Source organism: Lycium barbarum, chromosome 8 (assembly GCF_019175385.1).
Source record: "Lycium barbarum isolate Lr01 chromosome 8, ASM1917538v2, whole genome shotgun sequence".
Taxonomy (NCBI): Eukaryota; Viridiplantae; Streptophyta; class Magnoliopsida; order Solanales; family Solanaceae; genus Lycium; species Lycium barbarum.
The window spans coordinates 106052856-106072774 of NC_083344.1; the positions used below are offsets into that span (position 1 = coordinate 106052856).

Consider the following 19919-nt stretch of genomic DNA (forward strand, 5'->3'; position numbering starts at 1 on the left):
TTCAGGCAGCAAACTCGCACACCAAATAATTCAAGTGGGAAATTCTCGAAAAAGTGATAGTTCAAATATGTCTTTGACCATTAACTCGTAAAAGTAACAAGTGAAGAGACATTCTCTAATTTCAACTTGAGATGCGTCTATATATAGCAGAATTTTTTAAAAAAAATGGAACACTAAGTTCAATCTATCGCCAGAGAGAACGATTTAGTTATATTCAATTAAATATTGCTGTATTCACAATTTGACCTTGATCCCTCTTCCAACAACTATAAAAAAGAATAGCAGCTCGAGTTCCTGGATAATACTAGTACATTAGTACTAGTTATGTCATTTTGTTTTTACCATAACTCATTGCTTGATAACCCCCTGATAATTTTATGAAGTCAATCAAAGATCAAATACTGAGCAGAAACAAACGAGAGAAGGAAAGGCAAACATGAGGCAAATAAGTTCACCACTCATCAAAGCATAAAAGCAATCCTGCCACAAATCCTCATCAATCAGTATTAACCTATAAGTCAATTTAAATAACACCCAAAAGTAAATTTTAAAAATAAAAATTTGCCGAACTCTAACTAAATGGCACACTCGACTATAGTTCAGCTAACTGGTTGTTGGTGATTCCCGTAGCCATTAGAGGCTGCTCCATAAGCTGCTTGAGCAGCATACATGGAATCTTGACTTTGTGATGCACCATATCCATATCCACCATAATTTTGCCTTCCATAATAACCCCCGTTCCATTGACTACCAGAGTCTGTTCTAAACTGCAAAAACAGAGCAAGTATAAGTTCTGTATATAGCAAACATTCTATGAAGAAGCTTCACTAGGGGTGTTCGGTTGGAAAGAAAAATGTTTTCTACAGCAAAAGATTTCTACAGAAAAAGTTTTCCGGGAAACTAAATTGTTTTCTTACTTATTTCCAGTATTTGGTTGGTGCATGAGCGGTTCCAAAAAATATTTTCTTGTCCTTCATAGGTTAGTACTCTTGTCTATCGTAATTTAAGTGATGCCCTTCCTTGTTAGTTTGTTCCAAAAGTAATGATACTTTTCTATATTTAGAAACAATATAACCTTGAAACTTTTTAAACTTTTTATTTCTCCTAATGAGATGATCTATAGCTATGATCTATAGCCACACAAATATGTATGGCATATTTTTGATGACATGGGAACCCGCAGCCGCTACCCTTCGGATATGCACATGGTAAACCCAGCTCCTGTGCAATAACTCGCAAACCACACAGGAGAGATAACCTGCACTAGGCAAGCCCGGTGCGACGAGCTCGACCCAGAAGGCAAATCCCCTGCTGTCGTAGGCAGGGGGTTTCGAACTTGAGACCTCCATTATGAAAGCACCATGCTCAACCAACTGAGCCACCCTTGCGGGTACAAATATGTATGGCTTATTTTAGACCATAAGTTTCAAAATCTTTATTTTAGACCATAAGTTTCAAAATCTTACATTCCATGCCCAATCAAAGAGCATCACATAAATTGGGACAAAGGGAATTATATTTTTCTCGCAAAATTTTGATAAACAAATCATTGCTTAGGTGAGACTAGATGTAATCAAGTCAACTGTAGTAAACTGAAGGCTTTGTATTTCAAAATATTGTACTAATTGTATTCTTAATTCTAAGCAAAAAAGGAAAACTTAGAATAATAGGAAAAGGAAATTAATAAAAAATTAATAAAGACTGAGGAGTAAAATGAATGAAGAGGCACGACGTGGTGTGGGGGGTTCTGTAGTCCAGTGGTAGCAGGAATCTGCCGTCTATTGGGTTTGATTGGTATGATTTAATATTTTCTCTGGTTTGGTTGCACTAAATACTTACTCTAAGGAAGTGTTTTCCGAAGATCAGTGGAAAATACTTCCCTAGGATCCAAGGGAAATCATTTTCCAGGTCAACTACTAATAAAGAGCATAAAGAAAGATGCATAAACCATATAAATTTTGAGCTGTAAATGTTACCTATAAATTTTAAATTCATTTAGATACTCCATTACAAATTTAATGCATAAGGTGAATTGCTTAAGTTTCCAAGTCTATTATAACCTTTTTAAAAAATATTTGATTATGTATTCCTGCAAACCGATAAATATCACGTAGACCAGACATGAAAAGTCAAGATTTATCAACTTGTCAGCTTCTAGGCAAGTGGCTTATGTGGGATAAACACAATGCAAAGGATTCTTCATACAAAAAGCAGAACACTAGTAGGATTTTTCTGGGGAACATTGTTGCCTTTCTTCTCATTTTGCTCAATGTAAAAAGCTTATGGAAACTTTTGACAGCAAACATGGAGACTCCATGAAACAGATGCTGGCACAAGGTACTCAATATCTAAAGAAAAAGCTTTCTAGAAACACATTTACCATTTTGGTACATACCTGCTTGTTTGCTGGATTTCGACCCCAGGAAAGACGAACTGTCTGAGTTCCAATAACTGTTCCATTTAATTTTTGTATTGCATCCTCTGCTGCACTCCTATGGAACATAAAACGCAAGCAGGTTATGCAATGTTACCATTTGAAAGCTTCAAGACTATCTCCATCCAGTGGCGAAGATAGAAAATTCCTTAAGGGTGTTCAAGATTTAATAAATATCTGTATAGAAAGTAATATGACCTATATACACGGTATAATTTTCTGGCAAAGGGTGTTCAACTGACCACCACCTTGGCCCCCTGCCTCCATAGAAACAGTAGTAACAACCAAGAATTCACTATATATGTGTAACCACTTCAGTTTATCAGTGAGTTCATGCGACAAGTTCATTTTTAAACTGTTGGGTAGGTTTGAAAATGATTAGTCGATTACTCTTCTAGTGATCTCAAGTTGGTTAAAAAACATATTTTACTAAAAGGCCATTTCATAACCCAAAGAAAGAGTTCTGGATTCAGAAATTATGTTTTCCTTTCATTCAATTCACAGAAGAAAATCAGTACATAGAGATGGTCGATTTTGAAACAATTCACATTACTAACTAAGATAAAACTCTTCATCAATCTCTGAAACTCTAGTCCCTGGTAGATGAATGAGTCCATAGACTTTACCTTCTTTCTCAGAAATACAGTTGCTAGCTAACGGGTAAAACATCTTGTTTTGTATGTTATGATCAGTACGTTCCGCTGATAACTCTGGTTGCAGATTCTCAAGCATCACAAATAAAACCAAACCAAACACTAATAAATATACTAAACTAGTATTGACCTAAAAGCTCCAGCCATTTTAACTCATTGATAGTTTAGTAGGTTCTATCAAATCAGACCAAATAAAGGAAACTATAGAACTTCACCAATCTGTCCCCACTATTCCCGAGTCGTGAGAGTCACTTCTCCTCACTGCCTTATATACCCATACGATATACTAAATTCATGTTTAGCAGTATCACTCAATACCTGTCCGAAAATTGTACAAAACCACATCCTTTTCCAGCTGGTATTTTCACAGAGACCACATTGCCAAACTGGATAAATGACTGCCTGAGGTCTTCGTCAGTAACATCAGAGTCAATTCCTCCAACAAAAACCTACACAGTAAATCAAAAGTTAGAGAGCCAATTGAGTAACTAGGACCAATTACCATAAGAGGGAGAAGCACCCACTGTTGTGTTTGACAAATCACTATTAGACTGGGAAGTTTGGGTTGCAGCACCATTTGATGCATGTCCACCCGCTAATATTACAGCTGAAAAAGAGTCTCAACAGTTCAAAACCTCGAGAAGAAAATATAAGAATAAGATCCAAATATTTGACAGCAGACATAAATTGCAGGCACATAGGTATGAAATATCTGTCTTATTTAAAATATAAGAATAACATTTGACAGTAAACATAAATTGCAGGCACATAGGTATGAAATATCTGGAGTAGTTAAACTACCAGAAGATAGTCAAAATTGTTCAGCCAGTAAGAAACATAATGCCTCCTCCAAATTAAATGTCTTATTCTGTTGATCAGTAGTCAAGTTGACTAACTTCCAGAGTGATTGGAAAAAGTAAAACTGAAATATATGGATAATAACTGAAAGATACTAGGTTAGTAATGTCCGCATAGTAGAAAAAGAAATTCAGAATGACGCTGCGGAAAGCCATTCAATATAGAATGAGGGACTACGAAACAGAAAGTTATGGTAATCTGATCCAGTATACTCTATATAATAAATGACTTGCAGCAAAACAGGATACAATATTTTGTACCTTGTGAAGAATATTGTTGCATTGCTGATGGTTTCTTTGGAGTAGCAACACCAATACGCATAGCCCTGCTAGAACAATATATGCCATTCATTTCGGTCATGGCCCGAGACCTTTCGCTTTCATCTTCAAACCTAACAAAGCCATAGCCTTTTGAGCGACCCGTGTTTGAATCTATTACTACTTTTGCACCTTTAACGGATGGATATTTACTGGCAAATGTGTCACACAACATTGCGTCAGTAACATCAGGGGCCAAATCTCCTACAAAAATCGATAAATCAGAAGAAGAACCAGAACCAGCACCAGCACCAACATCTGCACGCTTTTCACCAGCGCTAAAGGATGACCAATTTAGGCGGAATGGTTGCTCTGCATTTGGCATCATAGTGCCATTGTAGCTCTGTAGGACTTTTTCTGCTGCTTCATGGGTATTGAACTCAACAAACCCATAACGCTCTGATTGACCAGTCTGCTTATTTCGAATGACCTTCACAGAAATAACCTGCATGTTTTATGATACATGGTCAACCAAGAGAACTAATCAAGATGCATGCTATTACAGTTAGCTGATTAACCACCATAAGCCATGCTTGTTTTGACATGATACCTAGTTGAAAAGTGGTATATCAGGAGGAATCTTCTACTATAATTTTTTTTATTTATATAAGAATTTCATAACCTATAAAAATAAAATTCCTATATGGAAGTGCCTCTCTCAGTGGTTTTCATTCTCTCAGCAGATCTACCACCCATTCTATTGCATGATGTAACAGAGACTTAGGTGGCTATACACTTTTATGGTATCATTCCATTTAACATATTTCACACCAAAAAACTTCCAAACAATCCCCTCTTTTTTCCTTTTTTTTTTCTTTTAATTGTAAGCAATCCCCTCTTTTTTCCCATCCTCTATAAGTAAAACAGTAGATCCTCGCTTTCCTAAGATAAATAAGACAGTGCTACAAAAACACATAACTGCAGATTGCGCATATCCCCAATAATATCTAGCATGTCCATGTACATCGTGTGTAAGGGACAAGTTGCACCAAAATGCTAGCAAAGCAATACATTTGTGTTTAAGACTAAGTACGTTTCTACTTTTGTGTTAAAAAAAATCTGTTGTTTCTATGAAGCCCTACAGTCCACCAAATTGTCTGTGGGGATAGTGTTCCAAATCTTCTGGGTATTCTTGTTGAGGCCCTCTTTTCTCCATCCAAGCAACAGCTTTACAGGGGAGTATGGTATGTCTAGCTCAAGCCAAGTATGGCATAAAGCATACACCAAATCTGATTTGTGACCTTACAGTGGAAAAAGGGGTGGCATGCTTTCATTTAGGAATTCAATGCTAACCAAGAAATCAATACATGCAGCTTGGAGTACAATGAACAAGTTCTATGGTATTCCACCCCACATGGAACACTTTCCTTATCATTTTTACCAATTTAAATCTCGAATTCAAATCAGGTGTCAATTTTGGTCAAAAACTGGACGTTGAGTTAATACAGAAAACTAGAATGAAATTAAAGGTGGTAAAATGTATTTAACTCTTCCTCATCCCAAGTATTTGTAGAAGTAGCAAGACATTCTTAATTTACCAATAAACTTACATGTTCAACTCTTGATTCTCCATCCAAGCATATGGCCAAAAGGGAGGTTGGGAAGGCAGGGAATACCACAAAATCCCATGAATCATTCTTTGAATCTCACTATCACAGTAGTTTATATGCACATCAAATGGAACCTCATTTCTGGTCACGTCTTGCTCACGATCAATGGCACATTAAATCTATGTTACTCGGACTCTTCAAAAATGGACACGGGTGCGTGTCGGATCCTCCAAAACTAGTGCATTTTTGAAGGATCCGACACGGGTGCGGCATCATTTTTGGAGAGTCCGAGCAACATAGCATTAAATGAATAATAACGCTTTCTGAACAATCATGCAGGTTTTAAAGGCTTACTTTCTAACTTTTCAATCAAATATACCTCAATCTAAAACTAGTCAGAATCAGCTTATGAATCCTTGTTCATTCTGCCGTCCACTTCATACCACGACAAATATGGAAGAAACTACATCTCGATTCTCAACTCAAACTAGTCAGGATCAACTTTATGAATCCCCAAGGTGCATTCCACCCTATTCCAATACATTTCAGCAACTTAAAATATGCAACTATCCCTGAATCTCAAACTAATCAGCGTTGACTTTATGAATCCTTTATTCAGGTCCATTTCATTCCCGACAACTACGAAAGAAACTACTCCCTCTGTTCTGGCAGAGTTCGAATTTCAAGAGTCACACTGTTAAATTTTTACCGTAAATCAGACATGGAATCTTCAAGGTTTTTGAAACAATTTTATATATTTGAAAACTAAGTAAAAAGTAATATAAGTCACAATAGTGTTTTTATAATCGTGATGTTTGTTTTTTATAATCGTGGGGTCTAGGCCAGCTTGAGCGCACCTCGACTAATTCCACGGTATATCTGCCACCTCCCATCAGCAACAAATATAAGGTAACTTTGTTCACCAAGGCTAGAACAGATGGGAAGAAGTCACATAATGTTTTTGTCTCTGGTGGGATTTGAACCTGAGACCTCATGAATCTCAACCCGCTTCATTGACCACTAGGCCACACCTTGGGTACTATAAATCCCAATAATTGACAATTCAAAATAGCTAAAAAGGCTTATGAAAAAATAGCAGTCAAAGGAAAACTCGTTTGACTCTCGAAATCCAAAAGTGCCTCATAAATTGGGACGGAAGGAGTACATCTCAATCTTAAACTAACCAGGATTCACTTTATGAATCACAAATCCATTCCGCGCTACTCAGTTTAATTTCATTCTCGAGAACTATGAAAGAAACTACATCTCAATCTCAAACTAGTCGGGATCCACTTTATGAATCACATATCCATTCGGCTCTATTCAGGTTAATTTCATTCCAAGATAAGTATGGAAGTCTTAGCCTATGTTGCTCGGACTCTCCAAAAATGATGTCGCACCTGTGTCGGATCCTTCAAAAATGCACTACTTTTGGAGGATAATACACACACCCGTGTCCATTTTTGAAGAGTCCGAGTAACATAGGTCTTAGCTAACGTTCGGCCAAATATTTTGGATCAAATTTTGAAAATTTATCTTCAAATATCTGTTTGGCCATGAATTTTTATTAGATTTTGAAAATTTATCTTCAAAATATTTTCAAGTTCCAAAAAATGGCTCAGACTAGTTTTTTTGGGAGAAATTTCACTTTCACTCACAAAACTTCAAATTTCTTCCAAGTAAAAAGCATGTCCAAACACAGCTTCTAAGTTTCAAAAACTCAAAATTTCAAGTTTCAACTCCAAAATCTATGGCCAAACAGGAGCTTTTTAAGATACTGTAAATAAGCACATTCAAGAGAAAGAAGGCGTCTTAAGATATTCCGACACCTTGTTTATGAACTATGGTTTGCTCATTCGGTAAGATTGTATAAGAGTTGGGAAAGTTTCAATAACATTCACAAATTGTGGGGTTTCATGTTTATGAGAAAAAATACTAACATACTAAGAAATTCAAATTGTATGTCCCAATAAAATTTCAACTTCAAATCAAATCATGCCCAAACGGGCCCCACTTTGAAGGACACATTTTTAATTTAAGATCACAAGATCCAAAACTCTTATCTGTATTTCTTAAATTCCGTGCCCAATCAAACTAAGACACTTAGATTAGAACCAAATAAGCAAATCCATTCGGCAAATTGTATGTCCAAACAAAATTTCAACTTCAAATCAAATCATGTCCAAACGGGCTCTGATTTAAAGGACACACATTTTTAATTTAAGATCACAAGATCCAAAACTCTTATCTGTATTTCTTAAACTCCGTGCCCAATCAAACTAAGACACTTAAATTAGGACCAAATAAGCAAATCCATTCGGCTCTATTCATGTTAATTACATTCCAACACAAGTATGTAAGTCTTAAGAGAAAGAGAGAAGGCAAACCTCTCCAGATTGAGCGAAACAAGTATGAAGATAGCCTTCATCCATCCATTGTTGAAGATCACCAATCCAGATAGTTCTATTATCTTCGTTTGAACTCTGTTGAATATGCTGCTTATGCCGTTGTTGTTGATGGTAACCGTACGGCATGTATTGTTGCTGACCACCGTACATCATTTGTTGTTGCTGCTGCATTACCATTGCCGGTGGATACTGCTGTTGCTGCATAGCCGCCATCCATTGTTGCTGATACTGTTGCTGCATCGCAATCCACTGTTGTTGTTGTTGACTCATATCCCCATTCATGTTTGAAAATTTTTACACACTTCCTCTCTCAGAACTTTGGGTGTGGTTTTTAGAGAGAGAAAATGGGGAAGGAGAACAGAGAGGGGAGGCTAAATGGGGAGAGAGGGAGTAGTAACAGGGGATCTAGGGTAGGGTCTAGTCTTCGTGTATAACGATGATGGTATTTTGACCGTGGGATTGAAAGTCCAGGGTTTTACAACTAGGAGTTTATTAGGAGTCTGATTTGATGACGATCCTAGTTGGAGGAAAAAAAAAAAAAAAAAAAAATTGATTTCCCACTCGTGTCCGGTATCCGTATTGGAGTCCGATTATATCGAATTTGCGCTGCATAGGGCCCCATTCGGGGGGAACGCTCCTATCAAAGTTTTTTTTATACTCAGGACTCGAACCCGAGACCTTTGGTTGAAGAAGAAGCAACCTCATCCGCTGCATTATATCCGTTGGTGCTGAAAAAAGGTCATTTTGTGTCTATGCAATTGATTTTTGTGTGATACTATTTTTTTCTTTTGACAAGTTAATGAGTTAAAATTTTATACTTTTAAATCCACAAATTTTAAATTTATTAACTGGTGAGATGAACCTCACAAAATTAATATCAGTTGTTTGAGATTTTAAAAAAAAAATCAAAATTAGACCAGCAGATATGGGCCCTTCTTTGTCTCCTCAGAACTTAACTTTGAAGTCAAACATAGATCACCATCCATATAATAAGCAAGTGATAGAAATGGCAAGAGTTCTTCCTCTTTTTGAAGAGGTCTGGATTTGGGTGTTTGACTCTGGTATTAGAGCAATCAAGACCCATAGATATTTGTTTTTAACATCTTATGTATTAAAGTGAACAACTGATAATTGAGATGTGTTTTGATAAATAGTTGGTGATATATAACGACCTGTTTAGTTGTTATAGTCTTTTCGGCATTTTTGCTCTTTCCCGAGCATTGATTAGCTCAATTTTGGCACGAGGGGACAGATGGCACGCTTACCGAGGTGTCTAGACCGGATTCGGACAACTTTTGTGAAATATAGACTTAAAGTGAAAATGGTTGACCTAAAGTTGACTTTTGGGTAAACGGACCTTTTCCGGAATTTCGTCGATTCCGAGAGGTCCAGATGGTCATTTAGAACTTGTGAGTGTATTCGGTTCGGTACCCAATGCACTCGGATGCATTTTGGGACTTGGGTTGGGAAATTGGAATTAAGGCGTCGGAGGTTGACTCGGTCAATGACACCTCCGTTGGAAATTCCGAGGCCACGAGCGCGTTCGTAGCGTATTTTTGTGTGGGTTTGTGTATGTGGTTTGTGAGCAGATGGCCTCGGGAATGGCTCGGGATTTCGATTGAGACTTAGAAAAATTGGAGAAATTCTGGTACCAGGTGCCCGATATGGCGGCACCGCTGTTGCAGTGTGTTAGCCGCTAGGGCGGCTATATGTATATTGGCCAGATTGTTATGGCGACCTGATGGGCGCTATAGCGACGCAGCTGTTGCGGCCCCGTTACCGTCGTGACAGTAACGGGCCTGTTATTTTATTAAGTGTGATTTAAATAAGCCTTTAGACCCTCATTATTTTCCATCTCAAAATTAGAGCTTTAGAGAACAGTTCTTGGAGATATTCTTGGAGGTAAATCTTACTTGTTCCTTTACTCTTCCTTTAATCATTATCATCTTAAATTCCCCCCTCCCTTTAATAACCCCCTAGTGATGGAAGTTGAAAGAGGGTTTTGCTGAACTTTTCCTTAGGCTCATTAATGAGGAAATTGATGATGTTTATGTTAGATTTTGATGAATCTAAGCTTGTTAATCATATATCTTCCATTTCTAATGTTGAATTTCGGAATCGAAGAGTTAGGGTTTATACCCAAATTGGGGTTTTGCTTGAAATAAGAAATTAGGCTAATCCTTGAGTTAACTCAACAATTAGTGGTTGGGTTATGATCATCTAGTGCTTAATTTGGTATTTTGCTTCCGAATTTTCCCGTTTTGCCCTAGTGGGCCCGTTTCCCAAATTTCTAAGGCTAGAATTGACCTAACTTGAATAGTAGCAATATTAGTACCATTCTTCATGATTTCTAATCTAGAATTCGATTATGCTTAGACTACTTTGGTTCTGAGGTTCAACGGAAAGGCAAGGCAAATGAGTGAGTTGTTGGTGTTGCGGTTCGGCCATCCAGGTAAGTTATGGCTTACCCTTGGTAAGACTTCATATAGCGAAGTGCATATTTAGATTATATTATCGGAGACAGCATGTGAACCTTCGGGTATGAAGTTGGGTTGGATATTGCCTTAGGTTGGGCCCTATTATGTGTTGGGACTAGCCACCCCGTTGTGTTGTATTTGATTGTTCTATTGTGTTGGCTTGATGCCATGAGTTGTTGATAGATATTGGATTTTGTTTATCGTCTTGATTACGATATTATTGGCATACCCACTGTTAGTAATTGTGATTCGGATATATTGTTGGCATACCTATTGTTGGTATTTGTGTTTCAGATAAATTGTTGGCATACCTACTGTTGGTATTTGTGATTTTGATATATCGTTGGCGTGCCCATCATTGGTACTTGTGATATTGAGCGTGATTGTTGATGTTGATACATGCATTTCACGCACTCTCATTTTCATGATACATGTTGAGATACTGATGACAATGGTAAAACTCTTTTACTTGAGTGACATGAGATGGCCGATGTCCGATGTTCATCCCGGAATCATTGATTGAGTGAAATTGATACTTGATAAAACTCTTTTACTTGAGTGACGTGAGATGGCCGATGATTAATTTCGGAATCGTTGATTGCATGGCCGATATTTGATGCTAGTTCTGAAATCGTTGATAATGTATGGACTCTGTGGGTCCCCTAGGGTGGTGCCGGTAAGAACCCCCCATGGGCAAAGATCCGGGGTCCCGTCTGTCTGTTGGGCAAAGATCTAGGACGGGTGGCACTTAGACTTCGCAAGTCACGCTGGGTTGTGCTACCGAGACGTCAATATTTCCGCCTGGAGTACATGCGTACACCGCATTTGCATGGCATTGCATTGCATTCATACACTACTGCATTGCATTGCATTATGGATTGATTTGAGATGTTGGTGTTGTATCGTGATGTTGGATTGGATTGGATATATTCAGACTTGGCACATTTGGGATTAGATGCTTTACATAGGCGATGACGAATACTTGGATTTGGTTATATTGACTTATACTTGTTGGTTTATTGCTTATTTGCTTTATTATCTGAGTTGTGTTAGCTATGCTTAGTCGGTCGATGATGCCTACCAGTACTATTGTTTGTACTGACCTGCACTTGCTGTATCCTATTATGAATGCAGAGTATCAGGTTGGATCCACTTCTGTGACGCGTCGCTGATAGTCGCTTCAGCTTCCTCTTCGAGTTTCCAGGGTGAGAATGGCCGTCCGCTGCCTTAAAGACTTTCTATCTTTATGTATTAGTATTCCAGATTGTATTATTTTCCTTTTAGATGCTTTTATGTTATTCAGATTAGACCCTAGGGGTGTTATCGTCATTCCACACTATTCTACTACTTATATATATATATATCGTGAGACTTACGTATTCATTCTATTCCGTTGCTTAATTTCATTCTTTTATGTATTTATTCATTGTGGGTTGAGGGTTTGTTTACCGAGGTGGGAAGGTAAGTTCCCACATGACTTAGGCAAAATAGGTCGTGACATGATAGCTCTATAAGAATCTCGCACACCTGATAGTTCAGATAGGAAACTTACAAAAAAGTGATAGCTCAGGTGTTGACCATTAACTCTTAAAACCAACTTGAAAAAGAATAAAAAAGAGCGAAAAAAATGCTTGAAGGCAATGAAGCACAAGGATGGAAATTGCAAGCGAGAAGGGTAGGAGCATGGCAACCATTTGAGAGCAAAGCTCTAACTACCTGTAGCTTGCATTTTGCATACAACTAGTGAAAAAACAATTGAGTAATTACTTAGTAAATGATAAAGAGAATGAATTATGAAATTAAGGTTAATAATTATAATAAAAAATCTTTGACTTTTGAGTTTTTCTTTTGTTTGAGAGCTGATATTTGAGTATTTAGAGAATAAAAAGGACTTACTTAGCAAACTTAACTCCCATCTGGGAGAGTATTCTGAGTTTACGCCTCAAATGAGTGCTTGAAGATTGGGACATACATCTCACCATAGTTGCATTTTGGCCAATCCGCTTTGATAGCTTTGATGCACCAGAAAATGCCTTTAAAAACACTTAAGATAATACAATGTTTGATTGGTAGCGTAAGTTATGCAAGAATTTATATGTTCTTTTTGTTAGTCAACATTATAATTGATCAAAAAATATACTCTTTCCTAGAATAGGACTTAATTATTGATTGTATAGTTATTACAATATATACTCTTTCCTATAATAGGACTTTGATTGTATAGTTATTACAATATATACTCTTTCCTATAATAGGACTTTGATTGTATAGTTATTACAATATATACTCCTTTCTAGAATAGGACTTTAACCCTACTGTTATATCCCGTATTTTTGAACCTCGGAGTATCTGCTGGGGTGGGGCCCACACACCGAGATTTTTTTTTGGAACATCTGAAAAGTCATATGAATCACATATGTAAAGTTAAACACAACTCATGAAGTACCCTTGGACCAAATCAAAGTGGAAACCCTCCAAACGAATATTTTTAAGAAAACGTTTTCGGGTGACCTGACTTTGGGGGGCAAAAACTGTATTATAAGTTTGGAATTTCGAAAATACCTTGAAATAGAAGTTGTAGATAATTGAATTATCTTTCCATCCATAGGTCGTGGGTTCCCAGGTGACGTCGGTACAAGGAGTTATGAACGTTTTAAGGTCGAAAGGTCAGTGGGCTAGGCCCAACTCGGGACCAACCGAGTTGGCCCAAAAAAAAAAAAATTTAGGCCCAATGTTTAAGGGGTGGCCGGCCAAGTGAGGCCCAACCCATGGCTTTAATGAGTATTTCCATGTGCTAATTAATTATAAAGGGATCAATATCCCTTAGAAGGTTCAAGAGACTTAGAAGAGAAAGAAGAGCAAAACAAGAGCAAAAAAAGAAGACCATTTCGGGTTTGAGGTGCAAAAATTCACCACCAAAAATCTTGCTCCTAAAATTTTTCTTTTGTGATTTTCCTACTAAGTTAAGGTTCCTTTGTAACTTGGTATAGTTGGATTGGAGTGGGGAGCATTAGAATCACCAAAGTGATCACATCTCCAAGTGAAGAAGACTTGAAGAAAAGGTAAGAATTTCTACCTTTTTATTGTGTTATGAAGTTTTGATTGTGTTGTAGTATATAGAAATGTGTTGATTGTATGGAAAAATGGAAGTTTGCAAAGTGGGTGTGTGTTGTAGGTGTGTAGCCGTGGGTATGCACAATTGTATAGCCACAATGTGTTGAATTTATGTTATATTCTAGTTGTGATTGTGATGAAATGCATATGGGAATTGAAAGTTGGATGAATTTAGTTGATATTGGAAAAAATAGGCATATGGCCGTAGGGTGTATATGGTTTGGGATAGAAAGGAATTGAGTTGTTTAGTGTGTTAAAGTGTTGTTGTGATGTTTGTAATGTAAATGAAGTTAGAATGATATAAGTTTGTATTGAATTGGAATGTAGAAACTTATGTCGTTTTAGTATGATTTTCCGACATTAAGGAAATGAAGTTGTTTGGTTGCTAATAGTGATGATCATTGATGAATTTGGAAGTTGGAAACTTGTTATGAAGTTGTATGCCAAAGATTTGATGTTTTGCATAAGTTATGACTTTGGCGGAAAGTTGTATATTATGTATATCGAGTGTATATCTTGAGGAAAACGATATGAAATGTTTCTAGAACTATATGGTGATGATCATGATTGTTGTTGAATGTGAAATTATTGATCTTAGTTGAAAGTTGGGTTGAATTGAAGATTATGTCAACTTGTGAGAAAAATGACTAGTTGAAGGATATTTATGTTTTTAATGTTCATTGTTGATATTGATGTTGTCGTTTGGGTTGTTGTTGATGATTTCTAGCCGAGTTGAATTCTCGGGGTGCTATATGTACAGGGGAAGTGCTGCCGAAATTTCGGTAGCCAAATATGCATTAAGTTGAAACTTTGGTATTCATAGCTTACAATTGGTAAACTTGACCAATTGTAGTTTTTCGACGAAACGGGAAGTGAGTTTGGAAAGGCTTAAGGAGCGTGAAAGGTATGTAAAGCAAACCCAATTCTTCCCTTGGCATGCCCTTAGTGTATTAGGGTCGGATCCGGGCCTCGAAGGACCTCTTGGCCCTCGGAATCCGCAAGACAAAATTTCAGTTTTTCCTTCAGTAGAATTGAACCATTTTGATACGCTTTTTCTGAAATTATGCAATTGTGCTCTAAGTTACTCAGAAAGTCATAGAATGTCTGTATAACCTTCGTAGATGATATTATATGTTTAGAGGGCACAATTTGAGCCCGCCACCTTATTTGTTCTGAGGCGGGCCCACTATTTACGTTTTTGCCCCTAATGTGTTAAAGCTTCCTTTTTAAGCGATTTTTGAAAGAAATGTTTTAATTACCCTACTAATCGCTTAACGAATATTATTTTAAATATTCTGTTAAATATTATAAATTATTTTGACACTCGGAATGACTTCGGGAAAGTTATACTTCTGTAATTTATTATGATATCCGAAATACATTTATTATGATTCCGTCCGACCCCATTGGATTTGTTTGTCTTTGATACGCTTCATCGAGTCTTTGAAAACATTTATTATATTTTTAAATTGCATTAGTCTCTCACTACTCCATTCGTGGATGTCCCAATGTTTCCCACACTGAGCCCGGGCCAGGATATGTTGTCAAGCGTAATTCTCTGCATTGTTCGCCGCGTCCCGATGTGAGGGGGCAGGTATACGCGTACATGGGTCTGTGGAGTATGATGTGCCATGTCCGCCTATTCTGTTCTGATCTGTTATGGCCATTTTGATATGACATTATATGATACGGGGCCACGCCCCTTTTTCTGATTCCTCTGTATAGTGGCACCAGCGTCGGGAGGGTGGCCACATTCTGTCTGCCGAGTCTCGTGGCAGGGACCGGATATGATATGATATGACATATGTTTCTGTACACATTCTGTCTGTTTTGGAAATATGCATTTGACACTCTGGATTCTGTACTCATTTTCTGTAACCATTATGATTTGACTTCTGTGATTCCGCTTTACATATTCAGTACATATTTCGTACTGACCCCCTTTCTTCGGGGGCTGCGTTTTCATGCCGCGCAGGTACAGACGACAGGTTTGCTGATCCACACGTTTAGGATCCCGTTTCTGCTATTTTGGGGCGCTCTCTTCTTCAGAGCCCATCTTTTGGTACAGTGTGTCACTGTTATCTGGATATGTATATTGTTCTGGGTATGACGGGGCCCTGTCCCGTCTTATGATTATGATATGTTCTGTAAAGGTCTGTGGATACATCTGTGTGGGTTCTATACATATGTTTGGGATGTTTTGGTTTTATGACAGCCTTATCGGCTTCTGTGTGCCAAGTCTGCTTTTCTGCTAAATTCTGTAGCATCCACTAATGTTGCTATTATATTACATTATTTTGATAATATGCTAAATTGGGTATCGGGTACGTATAGGTGCCCAGCTAGGGCACTGGTCGCGGCCCACGGAGTTGGGTCGTGACACCTACACTTGTATAGCTATATATATTTCTATGGTATTATTGAATACACAGAGAAAAAAATTCTGGTTGTTTCTTTTATCATGGTATACAGAGCCACCATCTATTTTTTTTTTGTGTGTGCTATATATTCCTCTACACAGGTACTTTGCTACCTTCTTGTATTCCTTTTGTGCTCCCTGTTTTCTCTACACAGGTACTTTGTACCTTTTTTTTCTTCTCTCAGTCGTATTTTGTCCCTCAATGGATTCAAAATCATCCTCGCACGATTTGCTCTCCACAAAATTGGACGATTCCAATTTTTCTCTATGGGAATTCCACTTTGGAGTCTCTGTTCAAGGTAAGGGACTTTTTGGGTTGTTAGATGGTTCTACTCGTTAGCCAACAGATCCAAAAGAGTTGGATCGTTGAAAATTAAATAATGCAAAGGTAATCGCTTGGATGTTGAATTCGGTACATGCTGACATTGCTATGAGACATAGACCATTTAGTCATGCTTCTGAGATGTGGCTCCACCTCCGTACAGTCTATCAACAGAGCAATCTTATGCGAGAATTTGAAGTGGAATGAAACATTGCCGAGTATACGCAAGGGGACAAGAATGTTCGCTCTTTTTACGTTGTCTTGCAATCACTCTGGTCAAAATAAGATCAATTTTCTGGGCAGAATATGTCTACGGCAGTGCTTAAGGAAGTCCTGAAAGAAGGAAAGAAGAAAAGGATGGTGCAGTTCCTAATGAAACTCAGGCCTGAATTCGAGTCGAATCATGGCAATTTGTTGAACAGAGAAGTCACGCCTGCTCTGGACGTTGTGTTGGTAGCCATCTTGCGTGAAGAGACCAGGCTTGGAACTCAGGCTGCCATGGAGTCCACGCCATTACGTGCTGTGCATTACTTGCAGAAAAATCAAATATTGTTGCTTGGACAGGAAATACTAAGTCAAGTGTCCAATGCTATGAATGCCACGACTTCGGTCACATAGCAACTAATTGTACCAAGAAGAAAAAGTATAGTGCTTATCGCAAGATTGCTGGCCATCATATTTCGGACCATCGTCATCGTCCAAACCGTTGGCGATCTACTCACCAAGCATATCAGACAGACGTCACTACAACATCTGGTTCCTTCTCTGCTGATCGCGATCTCGAAAGACTAATTCGGGATTTTATAGCAGTTGCCCTTCCCGCTGCCATCTCAAGTGCACTCTCGGCATCCTCTTCAGGTACAATTAATTCTATTAAATCTACTTGGCATCTAGATTCAGTTGCTTCCAATCATATGAGAGGAGATTTGTCTCAATTTTCTTCATTATCTGATGACGTTTCTAAGCATGTTATTCATACGGCAAATGGGCACACATTGCCCGCGTTGGGTATTGGTTATGTTGGAAATTTGTCCAACGTTCTTTATGTACCGAATTTGAAGGCTAATCTTGTTTCAGTTGGTCAACTAGTTGATCAAAATTGTGTTGTGAAACTCTCACCTAACGGTTGTGTTGTTCAGAATTTGAAAACCGTGATAATCATGGCCACAGGGCGTAAAGTTGGCAGAATGTTTCTACTAGAGGCGGTTCATAGCCACTTTCATCATTGTTTTCTTTCAGTTTCTATTGAGATGTTACTCGCTCAAATAAGTTGCTCACTCTTTGGCATAATAGGATGATTCATCCTCATTCCTCTCGACTTCAGCGCATGCTTAAATCATGTCTTCCAGCAGCACATGGCATCCATTTCAGTCTCCCTCTATTATGTTCTAATTGTGCCGGTTCGAAAAGTCACAAGCTCCCTTTTCCATCCAGTTCATCTACTTATGAAGATTCGTTTGATTTAGTGCATGGTGATGTTTGGGGTCTGATGTTTGGGGTCCTTCTCCTATTTTGTCAAGGATGGGATATAAGTACTGTTGACACCCAATTTTGTCCCGCCTTTCTTCCGAAATACCTATTTACGCTTCTAATATTTTGGCAAATCTAAAAAATGTATTTATATTTTTACTATAATTATTAGTTTTTATTAATACCGGCATTGCATTACGCTGTCATTATCTTTTATTACCATTTCTACTACCATTATTATTATTATTATTATTATTACCATTTCTATTATTATTATTATTATTATTATTATTATTATTATTATTATTATAATTCACAATTTTTTTTTATTATTTTACCAGCTTATGCACACGCATCGCATTTATCTTCGCGTAATTTAATAATAGCATTTACTTACTGTTGAATCTCAAATATATTATCGCCCGGCTATTACGACGTCATTTTATTTTCATCTAAATATTAATAAATACATACTTTTATATCAGGGGATATTTTAGCACACTCAGTACATGATTAATTTAAAATGGGTTTCTATGTAAATTTAGAAGCCAAACTATTTCTTCCACCCAGCCCACATTTTCAATCAATTCAGCCCAAATAATTACCCAAACGGACCAGCCCATACCCGTTTAATTTTGACCCGAACCCGACCCATCCATTTCAACATAAGGGAAACCCTTTTTAGGGTTTCCCTTTCATTTTCGTCTCCTTCACGCCGCCTCCCCCCACTCCCTTCTCTCTCCATTCTCCTCTTTCCCGCTCCCTTTCTCCCTCTCTACCCTACCCCTTCGTCTCTCTTCTCCCTCCATCATGTCTCTCCACCTTCCCCTGTCCCTCACCACTGCCGTCTCCACTCACCACTGTCCCCCACTTTCCTTTGTCCCCCGCTCCTTTCCTCTTCACGCTCCTCTCTCTCTTCTTCGCAAGAAACCCTAGATTTCCCCTATAAATAACGATTTCTATGTTCGTTGAAAGGGGAGGATTTTTGGAACACTGATTACAAGTTTTTTTAGCCGCAGAAACCCCTTAGAGATTAAAGTTGAAAAACCCCAAAAGTTTTCCAAAATATCAAATTTGCAGTTCGTTGTGATAGTTCAAAATATCGAATCAAAAATACTCAAACAATTTTTTTCGTCTGTTCTGTGGTTGTTGTGAATCCGAGTCTCGCAACCTCGAATTTGAAGTGTTTCGAGTGTATATCGAAGGCTTCGCACCCACTTCGCTGCACCCGAAGAAGGTCAGTGAATTTCATTCTTTTCATTTATTTTTCAATTCTTGCATATAATGTGTTTATGTGATTAGTCTGTTGTTTAGTTTAGTTGTTGTTAGGGTATGCTTAAAATGCTGATATGATGTGGTTTGCTGTTTCATCTGGTTGTGTGTTGTTAGTTTACTTTCGTTCTGTTTTAGTTCAGTTTAAGACGTGTCGAATGCTTCTGATTAGTGCTTAATTTGTATTATACTTCTAGCATGACTGTTTAGTTAAGTCTATTCATGCTTAATCCTATTTTTTGAACTTGTTTTGGTTTCATGCTTGGACAACTGGACGAATGATTAAAGTATGGGCTATTGGATAATGTGATTTAATGCATATGTGTTTTAGTTTTACATTCCAGTTTTCAGTTTGAATCTTTTCTCATCTTCAGCCTTCAGTGTCGCGAGGTGTATTCTCTGTGGTTATGGTCCAAAATGGTTCAACATTAGCTCTCTAAATCTTACTCTAGTTCAAATAATTCTAGGAGTATGCATTGCTTATTTGTTTTCAAGTAATTACTAAAATATCAAGTTCTAGTTTATTTCCCTATTGCTGTAATGGACTGATTCAGTGCTAAAATTAAATTATGTCCAGTTCCGTGACTGAGTTAAAATCAAGTTCATGCTTAGATTAGGATACGAT

The 19919-nt window shown here is 37.7% G+C and overlaps 1 protein-coding gene across 1 annotated transcript; it reads right to left on the minus strand.

Annotated features, from left to right (window-relative positions):
- Positions 1-437: 437 nt before the first annotated feature.
- On the minus strand, positions 438-8679 carry LOC132606534 (polyadenylate-binding protein RBP47-like). Its single transcript, XM_060320083.1, has 6 exons — positions 8200-8679; positions 4206-4707; positions 3612-3694; positions 3406-3536; positions 2396-2492; positions 438-767 (listed from the first exon to the last, which is right to left on the minus strand). The coding sequence occupies exons 1-6, from the start codon at positions 8500-8502 to the stop codon at positions 600-602; spliced, it is 1284 nt and encodes a 427-aa protein (XP_060176066.1). The 5' UTR covers positions 8503-8679; the 3' UTR covers positions 438-599.
- Positions 8680-19919: the final 11240 nt, after the last annotated feature.